Consider the following 15,326-nt stretch of genomic DNA (forward strand, 5'->3'; position numbering starts at 1 on the left):
GTAATGACATTTTCAAGGCACTTAAGATGTAACAGCAGCTAAAAATATTACATTCGTATAAGAGCTTCTCCAGGTTTTCAGGTTTCTGAGGTTAGAAAGAACTTGAAAACCCTTCGTTTGAGTGAGATTACTTAATCCTGTTTGCTTCTGGGAAAAATAAAAATAAAAACAAGAAACAAAAACCCTGCATGTACAGCCTTGTTCTTTGAATTACCCCTAAACCCATTACTATTGATGGTCCTAAAGACGTGGCTAAAACCAAAATTGTAAGATAATAACAGAAGTTTAAAACATCACCATAGACCCAAAGGGAATAATTTTACCTACACACTATGACTAAGTCTGTGATACTGGAAGATATTTTATTAGTGAGTAATATTAAATTTTTATTACTGTAGTATCATCCATATCAGTGGTCTCAAAACACTGAAAAAATATTGACGTATGGTAGCTGGAACATAGAAGTCAAAATTAGCCATTATTTTTACTATTCAAGATACATTGACATCACCTGGAATGGTTATTAAAAATACAGATGTTAGGGACCCCTGTCCCCTAAGATTCTGACTCAGATGCCTTGAGAGACACTGATCTATATAAATAGCTGCATGTTTTATACGGTGATCAGGGAGACTAGTCACAATACAGAGGTGCAGCATGTATGTAGTCAATTGCAATTAAAACGAATCATGTTCATTTAATGTATTTCTTTCAACCCACTATCAATTGTCTTAAAAACGTTTTTCCTTTTCTCTGCTTCTTAATTAGCACCTTTTTTTTCATCAGAAGCTCTATTTTGTGGTCATATTAGTGCTATTTTTTTTTTAATCTACTAACATTGTAATCTTCCTCCGAACCAGATACAAGACTAATTTTCTTTTTTGTTTTGAAAATGCTGGGCAACATAATTTGCTGAAGATGTGCCAGCTCAGATGATGAGAGTTTATCTTCTTAGAATGATCAATGAGGATAATCACTTACATCTAGGTTGGGCATGACTGGGTCTGGCATGTGGTCTCACAGGCAATGCTCTGCCCAAACCCCTCCATGGAGAGGGAGAGAGTGGGGACTCAAATTTAGCAGGCCTGCCAAGCCAAGCGCTCTGCAGCAGTACTGCCTTCCCTAGAGGAAGGGCTAATGTTTTTCTGATTAGTCACCTTAGAGCTCTGGGCCACCTTTTAGGCATTTAGAGGCCCAGGGGTGGTGGTGTGGATGGGGATTTTTTTTGGATTCTCACAAGGGTAGTAGAGTAAGAAAAGAAAGCATTTCCACTCCTCTCGCAAACATCCCCTTTCTCCTTTTGTTGTCCTCGCATCTCATTCAAATGTTTTAGGTCTGGGGAGCATTTCTGGTGGTACAGAGTTGAAAGCACGGGACAACCTTAACTGAACTCTTTGGTTGCCACTGGAAGGACCCTGCACTAGAGCTCAGCAGCTTCAAGAGCTCAGCAGTCTCCAAGGCCAGAGGCCAGAGGACCATTTCCTTAGGAGGATTAGTGCTTACAAACTTCATTTTATAACTAACTCTCTGGGCCTTTTTCTTCATCTCCAAAATGAAGAAAGACGTATCTCCCTGGGCTTTCCCAAATTGAAAATTTCATCTTGTGAATTAATTTTTATGATGTTTTTTGCTAAATTTTTAATTTTTTAAACATTATGGTAAAATATATGTAACATGAAATTTACCACTGTAACCATTTTTAAATGTACAGTTTAGTGGCATTAGGTACATTCACATTGTTTTGCAGATATCACCACCATCCCTCTGAAGAACTCTTTTCATCCTGCAAAGCTAAAACTATGTACCCCTCAAAAAATAATGTAGCATTTCTTATAACAGCACTTGTTTGCCAAGCTGCCCTTTCACTGTTCTGATTTTGTTGGTAGGGAAGTTAGGGTACAGAGAATTTTGATAATACAGTTATGTGCCATCAGAAAATTACTACTGATAAATACATTAAAATTCTTAGCTTCTGAATTTTCCAGCCAATGATTTCATATTGAGCTTCATTGCTTTCAATTCAATTCACCCAACTTATTGAGTGTCTACTGTGTGTTTAAGATAGACTAGCAGTATTGATCAGTCAGGACTAAAAAAATGTGGATAATAGTAAAAGACATTTAAAAGGAAATAGGCTGCAACTTAATGTGTTAGAAGGCATAATAAGACATCATATGAATGCTGAGGAGAACAATATGGTCATTGTTACTATTAACTTATTTTACTGTTATGCATTGCATTATATTTTATTTCCATTTCCTGCTGCTGTGCTTTAATCTTGAAAAGAGCTGATCATGTGTTTGAGGCCTTTCAAACTTTACAGCATTTTGTTCGGAGAGAGAGAGAGAACATGCACGCTACAGCAATCTCAAACTCGGTCCTGTTTGTCCCAATTTCGTGCAGTTTTCTGCGCAGAGTACTGCCAGACTTCACTGAGCTGATCTCTGTTTTCACAAAATAGCATGTAATTCAAAGCCACTGCTATTCCCTGGCTAACTGGATGCCTTTTTTGTTTGCTGTCTAACAAAAAAGTGGCGAATACTCTAAATTCATTTCATCCGCATTCTCTGTTAAACTTCACAGAATGGTACTGCGCAGTGGGTGTTCAAAGGTCACCTGTGCAGAATACACATTCCATGAAATCTCATGGTGTTGCTATTGCCAACAGTGAAGGCTGGCCCCTGTCATGCTAATGGGGATGTAAAACTGGTGACCATTTTGTATATTCAAGATTATGGAACTCTGTGAAAAATGATAGAGCATAGTGACAGCTCTTCTGTAGGCTGATGTAACTCAGGCTAAATTCTATACCTCTGAAGTGATCGTTATGCCATTCATGGCAATATTTCAGGACTAATATATTTTGAAATTATGTTCTCTCTCCTGGTATTCTACATAAAATGCTCAGAGTGTATTTTTCCCCAATGAGCTTACTGAATAATCATGCTAATTCAAATATTATTTTTTGGCACTTAAAACTGACTTATATAGTAACTTAATTTTTCAGAATTAAGAGACATGGGGCTATCCCCCTACCATAATATGAAGTTCCCTAAATTTTATTTTATGGGAAGAAACGGAATTTAGAAAATGTGGGCCTAAGGAGGTAAAATAAATGCTTTTTCAGTACCAAAAGTTAAATTAGAATTATCCATGAATGTGTTTTCCAAATAACAGAACTATATTTCTTTGCAACAAATTAGCTTGTTAAAAAGTAGGAGGCATAAAAGGTTTTCCAAGGAAGACTCGAAAGTCTAGCAATTGTATCTAACCACCCCCCTTCCTCAAAATGTAGTGCTGCAGAGGACAAAAATGATTGGTAATTAATGACTCAAGCCCTTTATGCGATACTAATCCCTTACTATTTGCTAGGTTTCGGTGGTTGCATGAAGGATGTTAAATTTACACGGGGTGCTGTCGTTAACTTGGCATCTGTGTCCAGCGGTGCTGTCAGAGTCAATCTGGATGGATGCCTATCAACTGACAGTGCTGTTAACTGCAGGGGAAATGACTCCATCCTGGTTTACCAGGGAAAAGAGCAGAGTGTTTACGAGGGTGGTCTCCAGCCTTTTACAGGTAATGTGGAGGTCCTCCAAATTAAATGTTACATGTCTATTATTCATCCCCCTTTCCCTCCCTGCCAGCCCCTCATTAATCCATATGAGTATTATTTTAATCTTGCTGCATCTTATTTCCATTTAAGAATACCTGTATCGGGTGATAGCCTCGCATGAAGGAGGTTCAGTATATAGTGATTGGAGTCGAGGACGTACAACAGGAGCAGGTAAATACTTATCTTCAAATGCATGTGCACACACACACATGCATGTATTTGTGCATTTATATAAAAGGAAGGACTATTACCCTGAAGCAGTAATATTTTTGTAGTCTTCTGACAGAGCATGCCTTGGTTTGAAAATACATCTGTCAATGGCTAAAATGCTTAGTAGATCAGTGCTTTTCATTTATCAAGAATTCACTAAATACTTGCTCAGACTTGATCCTTTCCTCTTAGGATGCAGAAGAAAGGAAAGTTCAAGTTGTCTTAAGGATGTAATAGCCCCACCTACCTAACATGTCTAAGGATAGGTAACCTTTACAGATGGTGTAGATAGCAAGAAGCTGAAGTCAGGGATTAGGATTATCCTTGGCTGGGAGTGGCACCTTCTTGACTTTCTCACAGAAAGCACATTTGAAACCGGCAACTGGTTGGAATCAGGGGTGTCTATGACATCATTGCAGATGTTTGCCCTGTTGTTGACTATTAGAATCTTAGAATGACTCTCCTAAGAGAGAAATTGCTGATTGGTTTAATATATTTTGAGTTGGAAAAGAACCAACTAGGAGACAGTATACATTAGACCTAATCTCAGACAACTGACTTGTTTTGTACTTCTGACTGGTCACAAAATCTTTTCCCAAAATACCACCACAGGAAGGCATTCAGCACAAAGAGTTTTGTGAATCAGTGACATTCTACTATTTTGGGTCAAATATTTGTCAGGAAACTGAACACATCTCCAGATGATTGCCACTTACGTCTCTGCAAGGAAGTTTATTCAGCGAGTATCAATTCGTCTAAAGACGCGTTTCCATCAAGATATTCTCTTATACTTAATCAACAGTAGGTTACTATCCCAGGCATCCTTTGAGGAATCTTCTTCATCTAAAATATAATTAAATACTGAGATGAGCAACTAAGAATAATTTTCAAGACTCTCTACCTACATATTTTCCAGAAGAGGACAACTTGACACTTTTCCAGGATGATTTAAATTATCACCTATTTATAGGCAAGACAATGAGCTGAACGATCTCTTAAAATTCTTTTCAACTTCAGAGCTAAGAGAAAGCTCCAATATAAAATACTCACTTGTTACTGACATGTTCTCTGCTCCTATTTCACAGTCTTCTACTTTATTAACAAATATAAAGCCCGCTTTGAGTATAATTCAGCAACATTAATAGGCATTTGGAAAGCACATTGCTTACTTAGCTTAATAGTCCCCATTTTGAGTACTACTGAGAAAGTACACAAATAGAGCTCTGAATTTATAGCAATGATCTGACCACAGCCCTATGCCATAAATTCATATTTACAATCTGACCACAACACTGAGCAGCTACATGCTCCCAAGGGTTGGAGAATAATTGCACTATTTAATTATTTTTGAGTCAGTTTTGCTCTGTCCCTTATGAGAAGACCATCTGTTAGACTGTACTGTACTTTGCTCTGTACCACATTTCAGAACTAATAAAATCAACGTCACTCCCACTGTCCCTTTCCTTGCAACTCGATCTTGTGGCCTGTGTGTTTTCTATAGGTGCCTGTGGTGTTTTAACTGCTCAGAGAGTGGTTCTCCCCTTTGGTGTTTCCTCTTATCTTTCATGTTCACTTTGTTTCCCTTAAAGCTGTCCTACTTTACTGGTCTGGACAGTAAAGTCGGAGAGGAGGAGATTTGATGTGGAAAAACCAGAGTGATCCTCCGTCGACAGGGCTCAGGAGTCCATGAGCAGCTAGAGCAGGTCTCTCATCCATCATCCTGCCACGGAGTTCCTTGGGCTCTTTCTTTGTGTCCCCAGTGCACTCAGCTGTGATGAAGTTTTTACTGATCAGAACTGTAGAAATGTCTAATAAATAGTTAAAGGTAATAGATTTTTTAAATTAGGGGGCTCAGCTTGTAAATAAGGTTTTGCAGTTCTTTTAAACTTCCTCATTTTGTGATATTATTTTGAAATATTCTGCAGAATAAGTCCTTGAAAATGACTTTGTAGAATCTCAAGGGCACCAGCTCCTTTACCCCACCCCCACCCCCAAAAACTGCAATTAAGAATATATTCCATATATCATATCTGGTAGAACTTTGCTTTTTAAAAATTAATTAGAAAAACAATTGCATTTGGAAAATGGGTCTAGGCATTCAAGTACAATACAATCACATTTGTGGTTTTTTTTGGCTAATACATCGAAGATATAAAAGTGTCAAACTAGTATGTATAATAATAGTCTAATTATCTTGCTTCAAAGGGGGTACATCATTATATTGCTTGAACTTGTTATCTGCCTACCATCCACCTCCTTCTTTATGAGTGATGTTTAAACATGTCCGATACATTAAATGTTTTTGGAAAACCTGGACTAGACTTGAAAGAATTTTATGTCGATGGAGTTTTGATGGTTTTGAAATATCGCTTAAACTGAATGGCTCAAGATGTGCAGTCATATTAAATCAATGCTGAAAAGTTACAACTCTAATAAATTGTATTTATGCTAATGGTTGAGTCTGATTTACTGCGGCCATTAAAAGTGAAGAATAGGAGCAATAGTCTTCTCAGAACTGCCATTTTCCCTATTTTCTCTTTTATTCCTTCACAGCTCCACAAAGTGTGCCAACTCCCTCAAGAGTCCGCAGCTTAAATGGATACAGCATTGAGGTGACCTGGGATGAACCTGTTGTCAGAGGTGTAATTGAGAAGTACATTCTGAAAGCCTATAGTGAGGACAGCACCCGTCCACCCCACGTGCCCTCTGCCAGTGCTGAATTTGTCAATACAAGCACCCTCACAGGTAAATGCAATCCTTTAACAGAGTAGACCCTATGAACTTCCTTTTTGTTTGCATTTTAAATAAAAATCTGCAAATGTTTTTTAGAAAAATGTATTAAATATACATATATTTTACCTGATTAAAAACAACAACCATCTAAAGTAGTGGAAGCCTGCATCTACCTAGGATAAAAAGGATAATTCTACAATGCGCATGGGCTCTCATGGATAATTTTATTCTAAGGTAGATATTCTCTCCATCCCCCAAAGATTACATCATAGGTGGCTATAGCCCTTTAACACCTTATAGACATCTTTTGGAAATCCTATGTATAAATATTTATTTCACAAAGCAAAAATTTACTCTTTGGGACTAGCCCCAGTTCATACCACTATTATTTATTGTAAAATTGCTGATTAAACCTAATTATCTCAAGGTGGAGGAGTCTTAGAGCCCCAGTTAGTTGGACTGGCAAATCAGTGAATCGATTTCTCACAGTGTGGTGTGCCATGAAGAATGATTATAATGAAATATACACACCACTAACACATCTCACACTCAAATTCATGCGTGTGTATTAAGAGCATTTTCAGCTTCATGAAATATTAAAGCACATTTAAAGGGAGCGTTTAATTTAAGCCTTTGATAAAAGGGAAGTAAATGTGTCAAATTTGACAGAAAAAAAACATTTTCCTCTATCAAAAAATCCTATAACGTGAACCATCAGAATGGATGTTAGAAAAGCCTTAAATATTTTCCCAACAAACCTGTTGGTCAATTCCCTCAAGACTTTACTTCCTTCTTTAGACACTTTGGAATGCACAGCCCAAATATACTACCAACTTTTAGCAAAAGAAAAACAAATTCACACCCTTCACTTCTTTCCTATTTTACCCTCCTTATCAAAGCCCAGCCTGAGTAAGCCCACAGCTTGCCTTTTCACAGGTTGCATATGGCAGCTACATGGGCTGGAAAATACCAAGTAGTTTATTGCTAAAAATGCTCAACCCCACTTTCAGATGAGCACTCAGTAATGACACCAACCCTACTGTATTTCCAGAATAGCTCCTTTCCCCATTCTCCTCATTAAATATTTTATATTTTCCAAACTATACACGTTACCTCCCTTTCTCATCCCACTCAGCTGACAGCGTTCTATTTTAGATCATATTAGACACCATAGAAAAAACAATTTATTATATAGGATTTCTATTACTTTCTAACTACCAAATGTACATATTAATTGCATTTTTCTGCCTGATGGAGTTGTTATTAGGGGTTGGATGAATGAATGCACGCTAAAACACATAAAACCATTTTGATATATAGGAGGTGTGTGCTATGCTATAATTGTATTTTCATTATTATTTTTAATTTTCACGCTTTTTTTCCTTTCTGTTTTACAAAGCTTCTCTTATCCCATCAAAAATAGAAATCTTTACAAGTCCTCTGGACCCTGACTCTTTCTGTTTCTTCAGAGATGTTACTGATAGCTTATCGTCCTCTCACTTATATTTTTAACGCCTCTGTCTGCTGCAGTAGAGTATGGCCCAAGGACCAGCATTACTAGCTTCACTTGGGAACTTATTACTAATGCACATTCTCCTGCCCTGCCCACCCCACACCCGCCAAATCAGACACTCTGCAGTGTGGCTCAGCAGTCCTTGTTTTAACAAGCCCCCAGATACATCTGATGTATGCCAGCGTTTGAGAACCACTGACTGGGTGGATTCTTCCCAGGGTCATTCAAACTCTTTTATCTCCCATTGTTAAAAACCAACACACTAACCCAAACCAATCACAAAAATCTTAATTCTGTCCAAACTCCCAGCTATTGCTCCCTCTCTCCTCCTCTCGGCCTTCGTCTAGCATGAAGTATCTAAGCTCATTTTGTCCTCACTTAACTGGCTTCTGCTCATTACTTTTGTGACGAGCACCAAAAACTGCCATGGTTACATAGGCAAAAAACACTTGACACTCTATGTCTTCACCACTCTTCAGCATTCTCCACAGTAACTCTCTCATCATTTCTAGAAATATTTCTTCACTTTTGTGACTTTTCTGCTTACCTCCTGGTTCTCCAGGGACCCTGTTCTCAGTGTCCTTTGCTCACTTCTTCTAAAGCGTGACAAAATATTGAAGAGTCTCAGGATTTAGAACTGGGCCGTCTTCTCTTTCTCTTTCATTTTTTTCTGGCTTGTTCCAGAAGCCTTATTGACTCTCATAACATCAAATACCAGATAGATGCTGCTATTGACTCCTAATTGTACATCCCACCTAGACATCCAAATGCCTGCATCCAATAGGCGTTTGGACACAATGACATTTCCAACTGGATGTCTCTCACCTTCTACCCGTACCAAACCTCAACTCTTGCTTCTCCTGCATTCTCATAGATACCTCCAGCCACCCAGTCAATACAATTTGAGAGTTACTCTGGACTTTTCACATCCTTCACACCTCATATCCACAGTTGTCATTCTATTTTTCAAAATATGTGTTAAGGTCATCCATTTCTCCTCTAATCTACTGGCCAGCCCAAACTACTACCATCTTTTGCCTGGACAACTGCAATACTTACCTTCATCTTTTTCATAGCCTTTTTTTTTTTTTCTCTCTCTCCCTGGCCGTGAGTGTATTCTACAGAGCATCCAACATCATGTCCCTCTCCTCAAAAACTTTCTTTCTTTTTTTTTTTAATTATACTTTAAGTTCTGGGATACATGTGCAGAATGTGCAGGCTTGTTACATAGGTATACATGTGCCATGGTGGCTTGCTGCCCCCATCAACCCGGCATCTACATTAGGTATTTCTCCTAATGCTATCTCTCCCCTACACACACCCTCCACCCCTCGACAGGCCCCGATATGTGATGTTCCCCTCCCTATGTCCATGTGTTCTCATTGTTCAATTCCCACTTATGAGTGAGAACATGCAGTGTTTGGTTTTCTGTTCCTGTGTTAGTTTGCTGAGAATGATGGCTTCTAGCTTCATCCATGTCCCTGCACTGCCTCTCTCACAATCACACTTTGTCTCGGTCTCCCCCTGCTTCCTGGGTTTCCAACAATTACCGTTGTAATTAATATAATTTAAAGAAATTTGTATGTAAATCCTTAGGAGAATTCCTGACAAAGATGATATAATAAATCCCTAGAAGTGGAATAACTGCATCGAAGGCTCTTAAGACATTGTATAGTCTTGAACTTGAAGTCAGACATTGATATAAATCTCTGCTATATACCTTCCCTGTGGATAAGTTCCACATCCTTCTGGATCCTAAAGTCCTAACCTATGAAATGGGAGAGTGATATTTACCTCAGAAGAATATTGAAAATATTAAGTGATATGATATTCTAGCTCTAACCCTTTTTAGCTGTGTAACTTGGACAAATCAATAAACCTCTGTGTGCTTTAAAATCCTTCTAGGTAAATAAGAATGAGATACAACTACATGCCTCCCAGGGCAGCTGTGGGGATTAAACGAATTCATATGTATGTAAAGCACATAGCACAGTGCTTGACATGTGGCATGCACTGTATCAATGTTACCTACAGGATATCTGTAAAGTGTGTAACATTATGCTTAATGCGTGGTAATTTCTCAAGAAATGGATAGCAATTATTATTATTACTATTATTATTATTATTATTATTATTATTATTATTATTATTTAATGAAGTCTCAGTCTGTCGCCCAGGCTGGAGTGCAGTGGCAAAATCTCTGCTCACTGCAAGCTCCGCCTCCCAGGTTTACGCCATTCTCTTGCCTCAGCCTCCCCAGTAGCTGGGACTACAGGCCTCCACGACCGGCTAATTTCTTTTGTATTTTTAGTAGAGACAGGGTTTCACCATGTTAGCCAGGATGGTCTCGATCTCCTGATCTCGTGATTCACCCACCTTGGACTCCCAAAGTGCTGGGATTACAGACGTGAGCCACAGTGCCCGGCCAGGATAGCAATTTTTACACTGCCCCAAAGGCTGTACAAATTATGCTTCCACCAGCAAGCAGAATGCAAGATTGTGCATTTCATTTTATCTAGCCAACACCAAGTTTTACAGTTGAAAAAAATTGCAAATTTAAAAGGCAAAATGTCAGAATATTGTTTTAGTTTGTATTTATGTGATTACTAGAGAGATTAGATTTTTAATATTTATTGGCCATTTCTACTTCTTTTATGATGTGCCTAAGTAGGTCCATTGTTTTTTATATTTTATTTTATTCTATTTTTTATTTTTTGAGACAAGGTCTCACTCTGTCACCCAGGCTGGAGTGCAGTGGTGCAATCTCAGCTCACTGCAAACTCTGCCTCCTGAGTTCAAGAGATTTTCCTGCCTTGGCCTCCCAAGTAGCTGGGATTTCAGGTGTGCATCACCACGCCAGGGTAACTTTTGTATTTTTAGTAGAGATGGAGTTTCACCATGTTGGCCAGGCTGGTCTCGAACTCCTGACCTCAGGTGATCCACCTGCCTTGGCCTCCCAAAGTTCTGGGCCACTGCACCCAGCTGCATTGCTAATTTTTCTATTGAATGATTCACATTTTCTCATTAAAGTTTTTCTCTGCATATGAAGAATAATATACATGTTTATCTCATCTGATGCAACTCCCCCAGTTTTGTCATTTTAAAAAAAATTTTGATTTGCATTTTTGTGTAGAGATTTAAAAAATATTTTATGTAGTTAATATAACACCCTTAAAATGTTCAATATTCTATGTGTGATTTTTTAAAAATATATATTCCCCATTTAGGGTTGATTATTGTTTATGTTAGATATACCATATTGATAACATATAATGCATATTCCTCAAAATAGTAATTCTAAGGTTAGGATAAGAACAAATCAGAAACTGGATGCAGGGAGGCTTTTCAAATTAAATCAGCCTCTCCCAAGATTCTGAAGGATACCTTCTTGAAGGCGAGATCACACAGATTGTAAACCAATGTAGGGTAGTACTGGATGTTACTCAAAAGGCATGTCATACATGGTAGTGATGTATGGGGAGAAGAAAATCAGAAAACTGTTGAGCAATTGTTATTTATTTTTATTTATCAAATTTGTCACAAACTAAGGGAAGAGTTAACTATGTTAACTATGCATGCAGTTTTGTCAATTTCTCTGAGATATTTTTTGTTTGAATTTTTTGAGTTTTTATTACTTTTACACTTATTATTTATGTTTTAACCTTCAAAGTCTCATTGCTTTAGGTATAGTCATGCATTGCTAAAGGATGGATATGTTCTGAGAAATGTGTCATTAGGAGATTTCATCACCTTGCAATGTGCTTACATAAACCTAGATGGCATAGCCTACTCCACACCTGGGCTAGATGGTGTAGCCTATTGTTCCTGGGCTGCAAACCTGCACAGCATGTTACTGTATTGAATAGTGTAGGGAACTATAACTCAATGGTAAGTATTTGTGTATCTAAACAGATCAAAACACAGAAAAGGTATAGTAAAAACACTGCATGGTAATCTTATGGGACCACCATCCTATATGTTGTCTGTTGTTGACCAAAACATTATGTAGCACATGACCACATGGCAGCAACTTGGCTAACATCCTTTAATTCAACATTGTTTTCTTATAAGTTTGATGAGAAAATTAAAAAAAAAAAAAACAATCCCTAGCAAGGGCCACTCTCTGCATGGAATTTGCACATTTTCCCCATGTTTTTGTGGGTTTTCTCTGGGTACTCCAGTTTCCTCCCACATCCCAAAGGTTTTCCCCTTACGTGAATTGAGTTGTCTACATGACCCCAGAGTGAGTGAGTGCAGGTGTGTATGAGTATGCCCTGTGATGGTATGGTGGCCTGTCCAGGGCTGATTCCTACCTTGAGCCCTGAGCTGCCAGGATGGGCTCCAGCCACCCACAACCCTAACGTGGAATAAGCAGATTGGAAAATAAATGAATGAGTAAATAGAAATCATTATAAAATAAAAATTCATAAAGTCTATGATAATCGTACAGATGCACAGCAATAAACAATTCAGTATGACAGGGCTCAGCAAGCTGCCCAGTCTGTGATTGCTGGGGTTTGAACTTCATGCTGGTAGGCGGTGCTCCTTACAATGTTCACTTGGAAAGCATTTATTCCTTGATTTATATACCACACCACTGTCACTCACTGATTCACCAAAACTTGAGTAAATCATTATTTCGTTTTGATTAATCTTTTGTAAATGCATATATAGCACACATTCATTTCAATGTTTAATATTAGTAGTCTATAGAAATTTGGTGATGTTTTGTGACCAGAAATATGCCATAGGATCTTAATTCTTTTTTACATCAATTAGCCTTTGGGAAAATTGGGTTTGTTGTATATCATTTCACTTAAAAGTGATAGTTTACAAAAAATTCCAATGACATTAAGTGAAGACTTCTATATATCTCTGCAGTTTTAGTTTTATCTTTCACTTGAGATTCTCTGTATTTAAGTAAGGGAGTCACTCATTCATACTTGTTTTTATAATTGATATAATTGGTCTTCTCTCTGCCATCATGTTTTATGCTTTCCAGTTTTATTATTTCTTGTTTTTTAGTGATTTTTTTCACTACACTTCTTGCCAGTGTGTACTATGAATTCTTTGATGTTTTTTTCTTTCAAGGAGTTTGCTTCTCTCAATGCTAAAGTGAGTCATCAAGGACATATGTAGAAGGTAATCTTAAAGACTAAGAAGAACTCCAGTATTGCCAGGTGGACTTTTCATTGTGAAGACTCAGGATAATGAGGAGGGAATGTGAATTGAGAGTCACCAAAGCCAGCTTGGATAATTATCAAAGTCAGATAATTTCCCAGTAAACAAAAGGAATACTAGGAAGTGAGATGGAAGGAGCTGAGAAAGCAGAGAGCCAGAAAGCTGGATTTGGTGGAGATGTTAGGGGTGCAGAGATTGTTTTGAGGCAGCTGCTTTGCCAGTTGGTTGAGAAACCAAGGTACCAAAAGAGAGAAAAATCGGTGAAGCCTATATAAACAGTTTTGCTATTGAGCAGTTTTGCTACTGATCTTGAAAATAACCCTTATTTAGCATTTCTGAGGTGACTTTTGTTGAGATTTTAATATTTAAGTTAATTTTGGTTGTTAGAGTCATATTTAAATAAAATAATTCTGACACTGAATGTACAAGGCAATTTCGCTTTATTGGTTAGCATAGGGTTCTTTACCAATTAAGTTTAAAAAATGCTAATCAGAAAATGTGCTGTTTTATTTCATTAATTTTTTGTTATATAATAAGCTCTTTTATTCTTCAGATTTGGGTCTTTCTTCAGCTTGGAAAATTTGCCATTGTGTTTATGATCATTACTTCTGGTGAGAAATAGCAATTTTCAATATTGTATATTTCTTCCCAGGTTGTCTTCCTCATTTTAGTAGTTCAGAACACGGCTTGTAGAGTCAAATCAATCTAAGGTCAAATTCTGCCTATGCCACTTTTTAGCTGTGTGATCTCAGGCAAATTTAAAAACATATCCTTACATAGGAGTTTCCTCATTCATAAATTGGGGGTGAAAACCTTATTTATATTATGGAACTGCTATAAAGATTAAAATGAGTTATGTAAAATATTTTGCTCAGAAACAGGCACATAGTGAGTGTTCAATGAATTCATAGTTACCTTTATAATCTCTGAATTACAGTTTCTGATTTCTGGGTTATTGTCCCATAATTGTTTTTATTTCCATTTTCTGATTTTTGCACTGTTGATTCTACTCTTTGAAACTTCTAAGATGATTTTTAATTCTTCTAGTTCAGTCTTTGATATGATCTGCCTTTTTCCTCATCTAGCTTGCTTTGATTTCTGCCTGCCTCTTGAAATTCTCAATTTTTGTCTTCATCTCTTGTTTACTGCTTACCTTCTGTCTCTTACTTAGTGGATTCCAAGTTATTTTAGATCTTATTAATGGCATGCAACTCATGATTTTTAAATTTTACAAGTTTCTTGAATTAAATCCTCCCTAGAATATGACAATCTTCCATAATTTGAGGGCTATATTCTTATCCTTCTTTCAAGTTACAGTTTTTCCATCAGCTAAATATACTCCCCCAAACTCAACTCCATAGTTTAGTTGGCTCATCTCTAATATAACCTTCTGACTGGGTGTTTGCATGGGAAAATTAAACTGTTTTCAAATCATCTTACTGGGCATCCAGTTGCTGTTAATAAAAGCCTTTGCTAAGATGATGACAGGGTTAGTGGGGTAAGTTTGCATTAGCCTCACAGCCACCCTACAGTTTCAGCTCCTTTCTTCCCAGTGTTTGGTAGAGTAGGATTGCTGAGAGCTTGCTGGCATTTTGCTTCCAGTTTAAGTTTGGGTTTGCCTAGGACTTTCCTTCTAACAGTCCATTGTCTCTGCCTGGTCTCGTTTTAGGTATTTATAAAACTTTGGTCGTTTCACTGGGATTCTTACAAGGTGGTAGTTCAAAACTGTAGCTGTATAGTGAGTCAACCGGGGAGTTTTAAAAAATATACTGATGCCTGTGTGCCCCACGTGCAAAATGTCTGATTAAATTGGCCTGGAATGTGGCCTGGACATTTGTACTTTTATATTATCTCAGGTAATTCTGCTGTACAGCCAGCACAGGGAAACTCTATTTAAAGGAGGAGTTTGTCACCAGTGATCACATTTAAGTTTTATCCAGATATTCTTATAACTTTCATTTCCCCACTGAAACTCAAAAATGTTAGGAAATAAAAAACTAAATGTATATAAAAAATAATAAGCTATTAAAAGTAAATAGAAAATACTAGCAAAGGAATATCATAAGATGACAAAAA

The 15,326-nt window shown here is 37.4% G+C and overlaps 1 protein-coding gene and 1 long non-coding RNA gene across 2 annotated transcripts in view; one reads left to right on the plus strand and one right to left on the minus strand.

The window, feature by feature from the left end:
• Positions 1 to 4,206, minus strand: part of LOC104004717 (uncharacterized) — a 55,182-nt gene extending 50,976 nt beyond the window's left edge. The window contains exon 1 of the long non-coding RNA XR_001712561.3: positions 4,071 to 4,206. This is a non-coding gene — a long non-coding RNA (uncharacterized LOC104004717). The remainder of the gene's footprint in view (positions 1 to 4,070) is intronic.
• USH2A (usherin) overlaps positions 1 to 15,326 on the plus strand; it is a 798,713-nt gene that overhangs the window by 345,760 nt on the left and 437,627 nt on the right. The window contains exons 27-29 of the mRNA XM_016938662.4: positions 3,373 to 3,576; positions 3,704 to 3,784; positions 6,377 to 6,568. Coding sequence (XP_016794151.3) covers positions 3,373 to 3,576; positions 3,704 to 3,784; positions 6,377 to 6,568 — 477 coding nt within the window. The remainder of the gene's footprint in view (positions 1 to 3,372; positions 3,577 to 3,703; positions 3,785 to 6,376; positions 6,569 to 15,326) is intronic.

This window comes from Pan troglodytes, chromosome 1 (assembly GCF_028858775.2).
Source record: "Pan troglodytes isolate AG18354 chromosome 1, NHGRI_mPanTro3-v2.0_pri, whole genome shotgun sequence".
NCBI lineage: Eukaryota > Metazoa > Chordata > Mammalia > Primates > Hominidae > Pan > Pan troglodytes.